This window comes from Onychomys torridus, chromosome 7, assembly GCF_903995425.1.
Source record: "Onychomys torridus chromosome 7, mOncTor1.1, whole genome shotgun sequence".
Taxonomy (NCBI): domain Eukaryota; kingdom Metazoa; phylum Chordata; class Mammalia; order Rodentia; family Cricetidae; genus Onychomys; species Onychomys torridus.
In genome coordinates this window covers 34,156,855-34,170,575 of record NC_050449.1, presented here as the reverse complement: position 1 = coordinate 34,170,575, position 13,721 = coordinate 34,156,855, and the positions used below count along the sequence as shown (strand labels likewise).

The 13,721-nt window shown below is 44.4% G+C and overlaps 1 protein-coding gene across 1 annotated transcript in view; it reads right to left on the bottom strand.

The window, feature by feature from the left end:
* Positions 1 to 1,000: 1,000 nt before the first annotated feature.
* LOC118587564 (CXADR like membrane protein) overlaps positions 1,001 to 13,721 on the bottom strand; it is a 56,410-nt gene continuing 43,689 nt past the window's right edge. The window contains exons 4-7 of the mRNA XM_036193596.1: positions 13,302 to 13,469; positions 10,690 to 10,812; positions 5,417 to 5,558; positions 1,001 to 4,446 (exon numbers count right to left, since the gene is read on the bottom strand). Coding sequence (XP_036049489.1) covers positions 4,146 to 4,446; positions 5,417 to 5,558; positions 10,690 to 10,812; positions 13,302 to 13,469 — 734 coding nt within the window. The 3' untranslated portion in view covers positions 1,001 to 4,145. The remainder of the gene's footprint in view (positions 4,447 to 5,416; positions 5,559 to 10,689; positions 10,813 to 13,301; positions 13,470 to 13,721) is intronic.

Sequence of the window (13,721 nt, the reverse complement as noted above, 5' to 3'; positions counted from 1 at the left end):
CATCTTTCCAACACCGAGTTTTCTTATTTTTAAAATGAGAATACACCGGGTGGTGGTAGTACATGTCTTTAATCCCAGCACTCGGGGAGGCAGAGACAGGTGGACTCTTTGTGAATTTAAGGCCAGCCTGGTCTGTAGAGTGAGTTCCAAGACAGCCAGTGTGGTTACAAAGAGAAACCTTGTCTCAAAAAACAAAACCAAACAAACAATAATTTAAAATGAGAATGCAAACATCTTTTTTTTGGGGGGGGGGTGTTTCAAGACAGGGTTTCTCTGTGTAGCTTTGCGCCTTTCCTGGAACTCACTTTGGAGACCAGGATGGCCTCGAACTCGCAGAGATCCGCCTGCCTCTGCCTCCCAAGTGCTGGGATTAAAGGCGTGCGCCATCACCGCCCAGTTTGCAAACATCTTTTTATAGAGCTAATATGAGTATGAAGTTGAGATAAATTGTATAATATAGAGTTTTGGGGTGAGGGAAGGAAAAAGGTAAGTATAGTGAAATTTGCTTGTAATGTCAGCACTCTAGGAGGTAGGGGCAGGAGGGGCAGGACCTCAGGGTAATCCTTAGCTGTACGCATTTGGCCAGCCTGGGCTACATGAGACCCTATCTTTAAAGAAATAGTGCCTGTCACACAATATTTCAGTAAGTGATAGCTACTGTTATTGTTCTCTGTCTTTCTGAAACAGGTTTCACGTATGCCAGGCTGGGTGAATATGAACTCCTGCTTCCTGTTGAGTGATCAGATTACGGGGATGTACCACCAGCCTGTTACTTTTTGCTCTTAAGATTTCCGTGGACGTCTGTGAAGTTGTTTTCGGATTTCTGTGACTCTCAGGGGTTACTTCTCTTGCCAGACCCCTCAGTTGGTCCTTAGCCTTGGCACAAAATACTCACTTGGCAATGATTATTTGTTGATTGTGACAAAGTCTTTAAGGGCAGCTGCCTCTGTGCCATTTACACCTAACATCTGGCTTTGAGAGGAAGAAAATACTTCATATACCGATGAACCAGACTGCTTTAATGGATTGCCTGCTTTAATTCATTTGGATGATGATTTGGGTCAGTGGTCTTTCTCCTGGAACCTTGGGGATTAACAATGACTTGTGACTGAACTCACTCACTAATAGATCACATTTGGCCTGCGTTCTGTTATTTTGGCAGCAAGGTGTAACTACATCTCCAGGGCAGGTTCCAGGAGCCCAGCCTCTCCTGCAGTGGTGTCTTCCCTTGTTTATTTTGTTATTGCTGATACAGATGGAGTTACACTCAATAATCACTGCCTTTGTGACACTTTCTGTCCCATTTACAAGGCGACAAAGCAGACTGACAGATACACAGCTTAACACCGGAAATGAGGCAAACTATAAAAACCTTTTGGAACAGAGTTCTGAATCGCTTTGCATACAGCACAACAACAAAAACATCAATTGTACTCTTTTACAGATTTCAGTTTGGCTTATGTATTTTATTGACATGGTTACTCTTTAAATGTCCACATTCTTCCATCTGCGTTTTCTTCCTACAAAATTTGTATTCATTTTGGCTTCTGTCCATCAGTAATTTTTTTTCCTATCTGTTTCCCAGGAAAGACTCAGTCAGCTTGGTTGGCAAAATCAATGGAATAAGGTTGGGAGCCAGTCATGGCTCCCACTCTGTCCCCAGCCCACACTCTGTCTTACTGAAACCTGGAAGCCTGATTCTAAGGGAAGGGGCTCAGTGCCATCTCTCAGAATTTCTCAGCTCCTAGTACAATCTGCTTTGTGTGTTTATTGTAGTTTTCCACTGGGAATGGATTTCCAAAGTCACTTGGGTATTCAATGGTATTAGTCTCCAATAACACATTTAAATAATCGGGATTTCCTTTTCAGACAAAGGGGGCTGATCCCTGCTCTGGAAGCACAGACAGGAAACCTGACTCTCAAAGGCAGGAAACTGAGAAAATTGCTAGTGAGGCCCAGCTGCGCCTTCATTGTGAGCTCATTTGGCTCAGGGACTCCAGGAAGGCGAATTCTCAGAATTACATAGCAGAAGAGACATGTTGCCTGGATACCATCCTCCAGGAGGAATAAAAATGTAGTCAGAGTAAAGGGCTTAAAAAAAAAACCTTACAATGAGATAAGAGTTAATATAGGAGCATTTCAAATATGCCTGTTCTCTCAAATGATCAGGCATCCCTGTTGTTCCCCCAGTGTCTCTTATCTGTACCTCTTTCAAAGGAAGACGAAACTCAGATGAGGACCATCACTTTAGCATGCAGGAAGCCCACCCAAACGAACCCAGACACCTTAACACAAGCATCATTTCCCAGGCACTTTCGAAGGAAATGTTTGTGTATTCTGTGACGACACTCTTCTGCACGTTACACGTAGGGATAAAAAGCCAGAGAAATGGGGCAATATTGAGCATCAACCTTTTCCCTGTCACCGTCTGAGTACCACTTCAGAGAACGCTTCATCACAGCAGCTGCGGCCGCTTCCTCTTTCCTCCAGCCTTTGCCCTGGTCAACAATAGGAAATGCTGTGCTCCACCCACCATGACCTGCAGGCTCTGCCTTGTTCCTTGAAGGGCTAATTCAGGTTTAGCAGCTATGCCATAGGAACCCTATTTGTCAAAACTGTCTAAAAGGCAAATTATTTATCCTTATCGAGGAAGGACTGCTTTTTTTTTTTTTTCCTTCTCCTTTTTAAATTTCTTGGACACCTTTCTTTTCCCTTGGATGAGTTGTTTTGATAGTTTTGCTGGTGAATCCTTTTTGCTAATTCTTCCCCAAATGCCAACCACACACTCTCTCTCTCTCACACACACAAGCATTAACAGACATTAGCTGAACCCTCTCCTGCCACCCACTTGTATTTCTCACCACCTGCTCCCTAATGGTAGTCTGTGTGCTTGCCAGCCCACAGCTACACTTTTCTTGGAGGCAAAGGCTGAGAAGAGAGTCGCTGAGGTTCTCTCTGGTTCAGCCTCTTAGTGGAGAGTGTTGGGGCATGTATTTTCAATGCCTTTAGGAAATGATCTTTGAAAATTTAAGGCCTAGAATCATCAAAGGTCCCACATCCACATCCTTCTAAAATGAAAGAAACAGGAATCTCCAAGTTTGGGCTAGTATTAAATGTCCTTTGACCTATGAAGGGAAAGGTCTAATTTCCCTCTCTATTCTCGTCAGTCTTGAAATTCTGGTTTCAAGGCTTCTCAGCAAGAGGAGCAGGAAATGGTATGCAAAGGGGACCTTCCAACTTCCCTAAGAGACTTTCACTGAGGATTCTTTCCCTAAGGACATTCATTAAGTGACCTGTAGTGAATACTTGTTTCTTCTAGAAACATCTAGTAGAGAAGTCTTTAGGGGGGTGTCAGATTTGAGTCATGACCCACAACTGCCCCAGGATTTATTTTTGATATCTGTTGGCAATCCTCTTAATATTAAAATGGAAAGTTCTTCGCAGAATCATGTCCCATCTTGGTTGGACTCTTTTCTTAGTTATTATTCTAGGGTTCCATGGAAATCGGAAGGTTGGTTGTAGATAAGGAAAGAGAAAATCATGTTTCTCTGTCTCTTGCTATTTCAAATCCTCCCCAAATTAATGTTCAAAACTTAGGATACTCGAAGTCAAGTAGAAAAAAACCGTGTTTCCTTCTTTCTTTAATGTGAGTTTCTTAGAAGCATTTGTCCCAGTACATGTTGCAGAGAGGTGTTAATATAAGGCTGTGGGTTTCTGTTTTGACTATCTGAATAATCACAATAATCCAATAAATTTGCAGAAATGAATAGAAAATTGATCTATGAGATTCCCATTTCTTCTTGACTGTGGTGACTCGCAACATTCCTAGGTAAGATGGTTCAGGTGTATGCAACCTCACCTCTCCTTTATTTTCACCACAAGTCCTGGTCAGCAAAATTAGTTTGGGCCCCTGCTTGCCTCCGCCTCTACTCTGAAGGCACAGTGAGGTGCCTTTTTAGAGATGACCAGCCTATCTATGTCCTTTGTTTGGTGTCCTGTAAGGAAGGTGCTTGTCCGTGCCATGTTGGCAGCTACTTAAGTGAGTTCTTATCTGGCTGAGGGGCTTGTGTGGCTGGTGAACGGAGCTCCGGTGGCTAGGCTAGGATCCTGACTTCTGGAAGAGCGCAAGTCAAGTCCACTGTGATTCAGACAGTTTGGAAGGCTTTGCTCTGGCTGGGGATTGTGCTGAGTGTGGTTTCTGCTTTGGTCAGGGTCGTGTGGTGCACTTTCTTTGGTTCAGAACCTCTTGCTTCTGGTCCTATTAGGCTGTACGCCTGAGTGGCACCCCCCAGCTGGGGGGGTGCTTCACTGGACAGTGTCCTCTGGCTTCTCGAGGCGCTGTTCCCTGTGGAGCGGGTGGAGGAAGAGCCAGAGCGGGAGCTCCTGGAGCCTGAGGAAGAGGAGCTAGGCTTCACGAGGCGGGCTCTCGGGGCTTCCGCGTCTTCTCTGAAAGGGAAAAAAATGAGCAGACAGAAAAGATCAACTTTAGTACTGCCAGGGATGTGGTGGTGACTCTTAAAAGTTACTTCTTCCTGAGATTTTTTTTTTTTTTTTAAATAAATCCCTCAAGCCAAAAAAACCTCCAAAGGCAGCCAGTTAAGGAATTAAACACTTCCTGGTTTTTGCAAGACTTAATGCTCAGTTTAGGAAAATGTTTATTGTGTGACAGCCGGAGGTCTAGCCAGAGGGATACGGCTCAACATGAGATGGTCTGCATAGAATAGCCTTGATTTTGGGGTCTGTGTTCTCAAAGCCTTTCATGTCCTATAGGCCATACTGTACTTTATTATATACCCTTTTTAAGGGGGAATGAATCAGAAGTAAAGTGGAGAATTATGCTGGATGATTGATAGCTTGACTCAAGACAGAGTCATCTGGAAAGGGAGCCTTAACTGGCCTTTTGGCAAGTCTGTAGGGCATTTTCTGGATTAATGAGTGATGTCAGAGAGCACAGCTCACCGTGGGTGGGGCCGCCCTGGGGTGGGGGAGATGATGCTGGTTATATAAGAAAGCAGCTGAGCAAGCTGTGAGGAGCAAGCCAGTGAGCTGTACCCCTCCAGCGTGGCCTCTGCTCAGTTACACCCCACCCCACCCCACCCCCAGCCCCCTCCCCCAGTTCCCGCTTGAGTTCCTGCCCTGACTTCCCTTTGTACTGGACTGTAAGCAGGAAGGGGAAATAAGCCCTTTCCTCCCCATACTGCTGCTTTTGGTCATGATGTTTGTCACTGCAACAGAAACACAAGCCAGAACAAGGACGGGTTCACAGTACAGTGAGTCACACCTTCCATCCCTAGACGGTATTCCTACCTGCCAGAATAATCCTTTGAAGAGATCCCCAGTGCGAGCAAATGGGGGATGTTTATACTGACAATGGGCCTGGCCTGTAAATCGAGTTCCTAGGAGTAGGGAAGCTTACCGAATCTCATTAGGTCTCTCCTCTTCCTCATATCTCTCTTTGCTTTTCCTTCGGATTAGCAGCCATATCAGGAGGAAAATGAGCAGGGCCCCAGCCACTATGCCCGTCACTGCTCCTGCCACCATGCCGATGCTTTGCACATCTGTTTTCTCAGAGGCACAGACAGAAGGCAAGTCAAACCTAAGCTAGGAGCTCTCAAGACAGAAGCCCTGGGCAGGACGGACGGCTTATAGCACCTCACCCCGTGACCCTCACACGTTGTGCGACTGTGCCTTTCCATATTCTTGCGAGCTGTACTTACCGAATCACCGACTTTACGCTCAATTGGCTCAGATTTTAGTGACTAAGTCTGCCTTGGTTTACACGATAAAATGGGTGGGGAAAGTTATTGTGTCATGTTAAAAAACCATTTTAATCCTAGTAAGATACCTTTGGGCAATCTTCTAGCCCTCCCCTCGCCCCTTCCTCTAACTTCCCTCTTCTACTGGTAAAATAAAATAGACTATAACCTACAGCATACAAGTCTGTGTGTGATTACTTGTGGCTTTCCAACTCAGAACTCAAGATAAATTTGGTTTGCACATTAGTAACATAAATGCTCTCACTTGAATATGAATTAGGCTAAGTATTTATTAAGTGCCCACCTTATGCCAGGCAGTTCTAGGTATGATAAAGAGTTTCTGTTTGTGAGTTTGAAACAAATAAAGAAGTCGATACAAAGAATTGTAAGCAGTGGATGTGAGAGCCAAAGTAGATGACTGGCTGCGTGGAGGGAGGACCGAGGAGCACAGTTTCAGTCTGGGCAAGCAGGACTCTGATGAAGTGGTGTTTAAGTTGAAATACAAATGACAGGACTGTCTTGTGGTGAGCTAGATGTAGAGCGCTCCAGGCAGAAGATGCAGTGGGTGTGATGGCCGTGAGTCAGTGCAGGGACATGAAGTCACAGGAAGGGACCGTCTCCCATGGGGCCTAATGGGCCAGACAACCATTGTGTTATAGAGGCAATAGAAGAGTCACGTGCTTCAAGCCACATTTAAGAAAGCACACTGCCGGGCAGTGGTGGCGCACGCCTTTAATCCCAGCACTCGGGAGGCAGAGGCAGGTGGATCTCTCTGAGTTTGAGGCCAGCCTGGTCTACCAAGAGAGCTCCAGGAAAGGTGCAAAGCTACACAGAGAAAACCTGTCTCAGAAAACCAAAAAAAAAAACAAAACAAAAAAACAACAACAACAACAACAACAAAAAAAAAAAAAAAAAAAAAAAAAAAAAAAAAAAACAAAACACACTACATCAGTTCTGGGGGACATGGAGGGTTTCAGTGGAAGGAGAGGAAGCAAGGATATGAGTTAGGATGCTTCTAACTGTGTTAGCTGGAGATGATGGTGAGTGGGCAAGGCTGGACCTAACATGCCTAGAACAGGTACCAGGGTACCACTTCTATTTGGGAAGTGTTGTTAACAGAAAGTGCTGTTTACTCGTGTCCTGCTTGTCTTTAAAAACTAAGTGGCCTCTTACTATAAGGATGTATCCGTTATCCAGTTTTCCCCTGAGACAGGGTCTTGGGTAACCTGGAATTCACTATATAGACCAGGCTGTCCTCACACAGAAATCCTCCTACCTCTGTCTCCCAAGTGCTGGGGTTTATGGTGTGCACCACCATGCCTGGCAAAAAAAAAAGTATCTTTTTTTTAAATTGGACTTTAGATAGCTCTAGGTTCTTGAAAGGTTGGGTTACCTTATTTTATCATTACATTTTATTTATTTATTTTTATATGTATATGTGCCTTTGTGAGCGTTTCTGAGGTCAGAGGAAAGCTTGCATGAACTGGCTCTCTCCTTCCATCTTGTGGATTCCTGCAATCAGATTAAGCTCATCAGGCTAGGCAGTAAGCACCTACTGCCAAGCCATCTCATTGGCTTTGGGTTTACTTTCTGTGGACAAAGTCAGTAATGCTCCTTTCCTTATGACCACACCACCAATACAAAATCTGAATGGGTTCTCTACTAACTGGAATTGAAGTTGTTTCTTACTTTAATTTTCACAATTAAAATAATATTTCATTAATTTCCCTGTATGTTTGCATACTTTTGGAATATCGCTAAAGGATAAATTCACAAAAATGTTGCTGGATACAATGGAATGTATTTTTCTGTCTAAACTTGAATGGAATAAATAACAGGTATGATGGCACACGCCTATAATCCCAGAATTTGGGAGGCAAAGGCAGGAGAACTTCTGTGGGTGTGAAGCTATCCTTGGCTATATAAAAAGTCTATTAAAGCCCTGGGCTGCACAGTGAGCCCTGTCTCAACAAGTAATATATATATTAATAGAATGGATTAATAATTGTGGCATACTTGAACAACAAAACACTACAGAACAATGAGAATGCACAGTTGGTGGGAAACACTGTAATTGCAGCATTTGGGAAGTCGAGGCAGGAGGAATGTCTGAGTTTCAAGCCAGTATGGTTTTCTAGCAAGTTCGGGGCCAACATCAGCTACATTGCAACACCTTTTCTTAGAAAGACAAAAGCCAAAGTCTAAGGATGTAACTCAGTAGTAGGCTGCTTGCCTAGAATGTGCCAGGCTTGTTGGGTGGTGGTGGAGCATGCCTTCAATCCCAGCACTTGGGAGGCAGAGGTTTTACTCAGGATCTAACACAGGAAAGGTTATCTATCGAGTTAGAATCTGACTCTTAGAGGCTGAAGGCAGCAATGATTGGTCTGTGTCCGTGATGGCATTGATAAGGACGCACACATATTCTACCACAATGTGCAATCAGGGCTTATGTAGTCTTCTCTGAAATTTCACTGCACTGTATTTCCTCTTTCCAAAGATTATAATAAAAGGCACTGAAATTATACTCTGGCCAAGAACATAAAGTACTTGGGGTTCCCCCACCCCCATTTATTAGTTTATTTAAACAATTTTGTTGTTGTTGTGGTTTTATGACAGGGTTTCTCTGTGTAGCCTTGGCTGTCCTGGAACTCACTCTGTAGCCCAGGCTGGCCTCAAACTCACAGAGATTCGCCTGCCTCTGCCTCCAGAGTACTGGGATTAAAGGCATGCGCCACCACAACAGGCTAAAGATTGACTTTTGAGACATGGTTTCATGAAGCCTAAACTGGCCTCATATTCTTTTTTTTTTTTTGAGCTGAGGATCAAATCCAGGGCCTTGCGCTTGCTAGGCAAGTGCTCTTCCACTGAGCTAAATCCCCAACTCCTCATATTCTTTATGTAAGAGAATGACATTGAACTCCCGATCTTTTTTGCCTCCACTTCCCAAGTATTGAGATTACAGGTATGTACTACCAGAGCTGGCTAAAGAAACCATTTTATTGTTGTTGTTTCAATACATGACCTTTCTAAGAATTGGTATTATTATTTGTGTATGTGTGCACATGCACGGATTGGTTTATAGCCCAGACTGACTTTGAGTCCATGGTTCTCCTTCTTGCTGAGATTATATGTATGAGCTTCTATATGGAGTTGGTATTATTTTATTTTATTTTATTTTATTTTATTTTACTTTCACTGGCATGATAACTTCAAATAAAAAGGGTGGACTTTTGACATAATAGGCAGCTAGCTCATAGTTCCTCTGTGAAGACCTTGTTAAATTCATAGGACAACTGAAGCTTGACAGGACAGAAGTCCACTTCCTGACCCTTTGTAACTCTAACACAGCTTCCAGACCTCTGCGCAGCAGGAAGACACAGGCTTCCTATTCTGGTTCAATAGGTGACCCCAGAGCTCACAGCCTGCCATTGTGTAGAACATTAACTATTTTGCTGCCTACCCCAGCGATCTTCACAATCTCCAAGTTGAAGTGTCTCTGCCCCTAACCTAAGGTTTCAGGTGCTCTTTGGACCGGTTTTAATATCTGGTTTAATATCCTTCATTAACTAGTGAAGTAGTTTGTGTGTGTGTGTGTGGGGGGGGCTATGAACGTGCCACTGTAGCCTCGTGTGGCGGTCACAGGACAACTAGAGGAAGTTGGTTCTTTCCACCACGTTGATCCTGGGCATAGAACTCAGGCCATTAGGCTTGTTGCCAAGAGCCTTTATCTGCTGAACGCTATTGTTCACCCATGACTTACTTCTAGTAAATAAAACACACCTCTGAGGCTTTGCTTTCACAAATCACTGCAAGTCTTAGTTCTCAAGTCTCTAGATCTCCAATGGCTGTTTCAGGCCAGCCAGCAGCCGCAGGGAGCCGTTTTAGAGGGCTAGCCTCCAGCATCCAGGTCTTATAATGTATGCAGCACAGATAACTCACTATATAACCTCTCCTCAGGAGAGAGTTGAGCCTGACTTCCCAGCTAGGCCACTCTTGAATTTCCGATTTACAGAAACCGAGAGTCAAGAAGTTTTTTGTTTGTTTGTTTGTTTTTGTTTTTCGAGACAGGATTTCTCTGTGTGGCTTTGCACTTTTCCTGGAACTCCCTTTGGAGACCAGGCTGGCCTCGAACTCACAGAGATCTGACTGCCTCTTCTTCCTGAGTGCTGGGATTAAAGGAGTGTACTATCACACCTGGCTTTTTCCTTTCCTTAAAAAAATAAAGTTATTATCAAGTGGTCCAAGCTGGCATCAAATTCACTATCCTCATAGTTCCCTGCTATGATTAGAGGATGCATCAAAACACCTGACCCTGCTTTCCTGTTTTGTTGTTGGTTTTTTGAGACAGGGTCTTATGGAGCCTTGATTGGCTCTAAACTTCTTGTGTATAGTGGGGGATGACCTTGAACTCCAGATTATCCTGCCTTCACTTTCTAAACTGGAGGATTGTGTATGTATCTCTGACCTCACCCAAGTCTCTCTGTCTCTGTGTGTGTGTTCAAAAGTATGGTGCTGGCATCCAACTGAGGGAGTTACCCATGCTATGCAAGTGCTAGTCGGCTGAGCCACATTCCCAGCTCCATAGTTCAGAGGACTGGCTAATTCACTTTGGTAACCGTACAACCAGTCAAAATCATGTTCAGAAAGACTTTGACCTTGTCCTTATTTTTACTCATGATTAAAACATTTTATACCAAACTGTCATGTAACAATAAACATTTTAAATGAAACAAACAAACAAACAAACAAACAAAAATCCTTTTTGGAAAGTTGGGGGGTTTAGCTCAGTGGTAGAATGCTGACTCGCATGCCCAAGATGCTGAGTTTTTATCTCCATTCTAAAAGAAAGGCAACTCCAAGACACTCCTCACACTGTACCGGGCAACCCCGAGACACTCACTCACACTGATCAGGGTAACCCCAAGATACTCACACTGTACCGTCACTCGAACCACACAGCTCTCCTTTCCAGCCTCGTTGCCCGCTGTGCACTGGTAGAGTCCAGAGGAGTCCATGGTGAGATTCTGCAGCAGCACCCGGCCAGGGTTGTTGTAATCTGTACAGGCAGAAAGCAGAATGGTAAGTCTCCTCCAGGACAGTGTCTATATTGTTTACTGTGGCGCATCACTGAGCTGTGAGGTCAAATGGTTTGATGCGATGAAATGACAGAAAAGATCTTGTTTTGAAACATGGGAAATAGGTAAATACTACTTTAAATTGTTGTGCAACCTCAAGAGTTACAAGAGATTGGGAACGAAGGGCCTGGTGGCTGTTTGAGAGGCTGAAGCAGGGGAATCACCCGTTCATGGTCTAATCAGGCTACAGAGTGAGTTCAAGGATATTCTGGGCAACTTCCGGAGACTCTATCTGAGGGGGGACAGGGAGCAGGTACAAAGTCCTAGTTCCAATCCCCACTGCAGAGCCAAAAGAAAAAAAGATGGAGAGCATTCAGTGAATACTAAACCGGTTCATTTAAATAGCGTAGTTTATGTAATCTATTTCCCCAATTCTCCATTTTAATTTTTATGATATTTGAAGAAAGAAGTAGGGTTTTGTTATTGTTCAAGTTTACAGGTGAAAAAATGAAATTTAAGAGATTTAACAGTAACCTAGTCATTTGGTAAATCTGTACAATCCCAGCAATTGGGAGACAGAGGCAGATAATCCAGAGTTCAAGACTACTCTTGAACTCTGCTTAGCAAGTTCTATGCCAACTTTGGCTCTATGACATCCTGTCTCAAAAAGTAAACAATAACAGCAAGAACAGTTCACACTGGACTTGGTGGTAAAATATGCTTATAATCCCAGCACCTGAGAGGTGGAGGTTGAAGGATCAGGTGTTTAAGGCTAGCCTGGGCTACATAAGACCCTACATCTGATCTTGGCCAAAGGTTGAGAGTAGACCTCTGCTGGTTAGTTTTTTTGTTTTTGTTTTTGTTTTTTTTTTGGGGGGGGGTTCAAGATAGGGTCTCTCTGTGTAGTTTTGAAGCCTTTCCTGGAACTCGCTGTATAGACCAGTCTGGCCTCAAATTCACAGAGATCTGTCTGTAGCACGAATCTTAAAAGTTCTTATTAATAAAAACAAACCTGGAGCCAGGTACTGGGGTCAACACTGGAAGATCAGAGAAGCAGAACAAGCTACAGCTACCTCACCTTGCCAATTCCTCAGCTGATTCTGTTTCCTCAGACTGGAAGCTTCTGAATCCTCATCCGAATGGATCTCAGCTGAATTGCTGCTAAAAGTCTAAAAGCTTAACCAGCTCTAGTTCTTCGTCCTCATGCCTTGAATACCTTTCGGCTTTCTGCCCTTACTTCCTAGACTTAAAGGCTCTTGTTACCATGCCTAGCTGTTCTCAGTGTGGCTTTGGACTCGCAGAGATGGATCTTTGCCTCTGGAATGCTAGGATTAAAGGCGTGTGTGCCACCATTTTCTGGCCTCTATATCTAGTTGCTGTTCTGTTCTCTGACCCCAGATAAGTTTATTAGGGTGTACAATATTTTGGGGAATACAGTATCACCACATCTGCCTGCCTCTGTCTCCCTGCCTGCCTCTGGGACTGAAGGCATACAGTATCACTGTATGGCTATTTTTTTGTTTGTTTTTTGTTTTGTTTTGTTTTTCGAGACAGGGTTTCTCTGTGTAGCTTTACGCCTCTCCTAGAACTCACTTGGTAGCCCAGGCTAGCCTGGAACTCACAGAGCTCCGCCTGGCTCTGCCTCCTGAGTGCTGGGATTAAAGGCGTGCATCACCACCGCCCAGCCTCTTTTTTTTTTTTTTTTTGCTGTTTTTTTTGTTTTTGTTGTTGTTTTTGATGGTCACTTTGACACACCTGGGAAGAGGGAACCTCCCCAAGTACATTGATCTCTAGGTGTGTCTGTGAAAGATTATCTTGATTGATGGTTGATATGGGAGGAAGGCCCAGGTCACTGCAGCGGGCAACATCCCTAGGTGGGAGGGTCCAGGCTGTGTAAGAAAGCTAGTTGAGGGGGCTGTTCTTCCAGAAGTCCTGAGTTCAATTGCTGGCAGCTATATAGTGGCCCACAACCATCTATAATGGCATCTGATGCCCTCTCCTGGCAGGCAGACACACATGCAGATAGCATACTCATACTCATAAAAGAAATAAAAGAAATTTAAAAAAAAAGGAAAAGGAAAGAAAGCTAGTTGAGCATATCTAGAGAGAGACCAAGTTGGCTTTATTAATGGTCCTGCCTGCAGGTTCTTATCTTGCCTTCCTGCCTGACTTCTCAAAGATGGACTGTGACCGGGAGTGTAAGATAACACTCACCTAGCTGCTTTGGGTCGTAGTGTTTTATCACAAGAGCAGAAAAGCAATCTAGGACAGGATGCTAGAGGAGACCCTAAATCAAACCAAACAGAGCAAAACAAACTAATGACCACCTCACAAGCCGATGACAATGCACTGAAAGGAGACTCCTCGGCCTGGTCAAGGGCATCTGGCGCGCTGCTGGCCCGGCAGATTTGGAAGCCATGGACACTGTATTATATTTTTGGCCCCGAAGACTGACAGGAAGATGACTTACCAATTCTGGATCTGGGCGGCAGGTGTTCATCCTCTCCCTCCTTCTCCCGGATTCGCTGCCAATAATACACAATGGGCTTGGTTCCTGAGGCAGACTCACACTGCAACATCAGGTCGCTGCCCTCCGTCAGCTCTCCTTCCAGCTCACACTTGGGCTTGGAGGGTTTCACTGGCAAAATCAATTTTTGAAAAATGTGATCATGCAGAAATTTTCCTAATGCCAGGTTCAGAGGAAGAACTACACCCTGCTTGGCTGCTTATTTTGTTCAGTTTTGAGGTGAAGCTCATCTAGCCATGCTTCACCTCCTGAAGCTGGATCGGTACCCCCCCCATCCCCCCCCCCCCCCACCCTCCCACCCCCATCCCTCTCCCCAGCATCCCTCAGCAGCTACCAGCAGTGGTGGAACCTGCCATGCCTCAG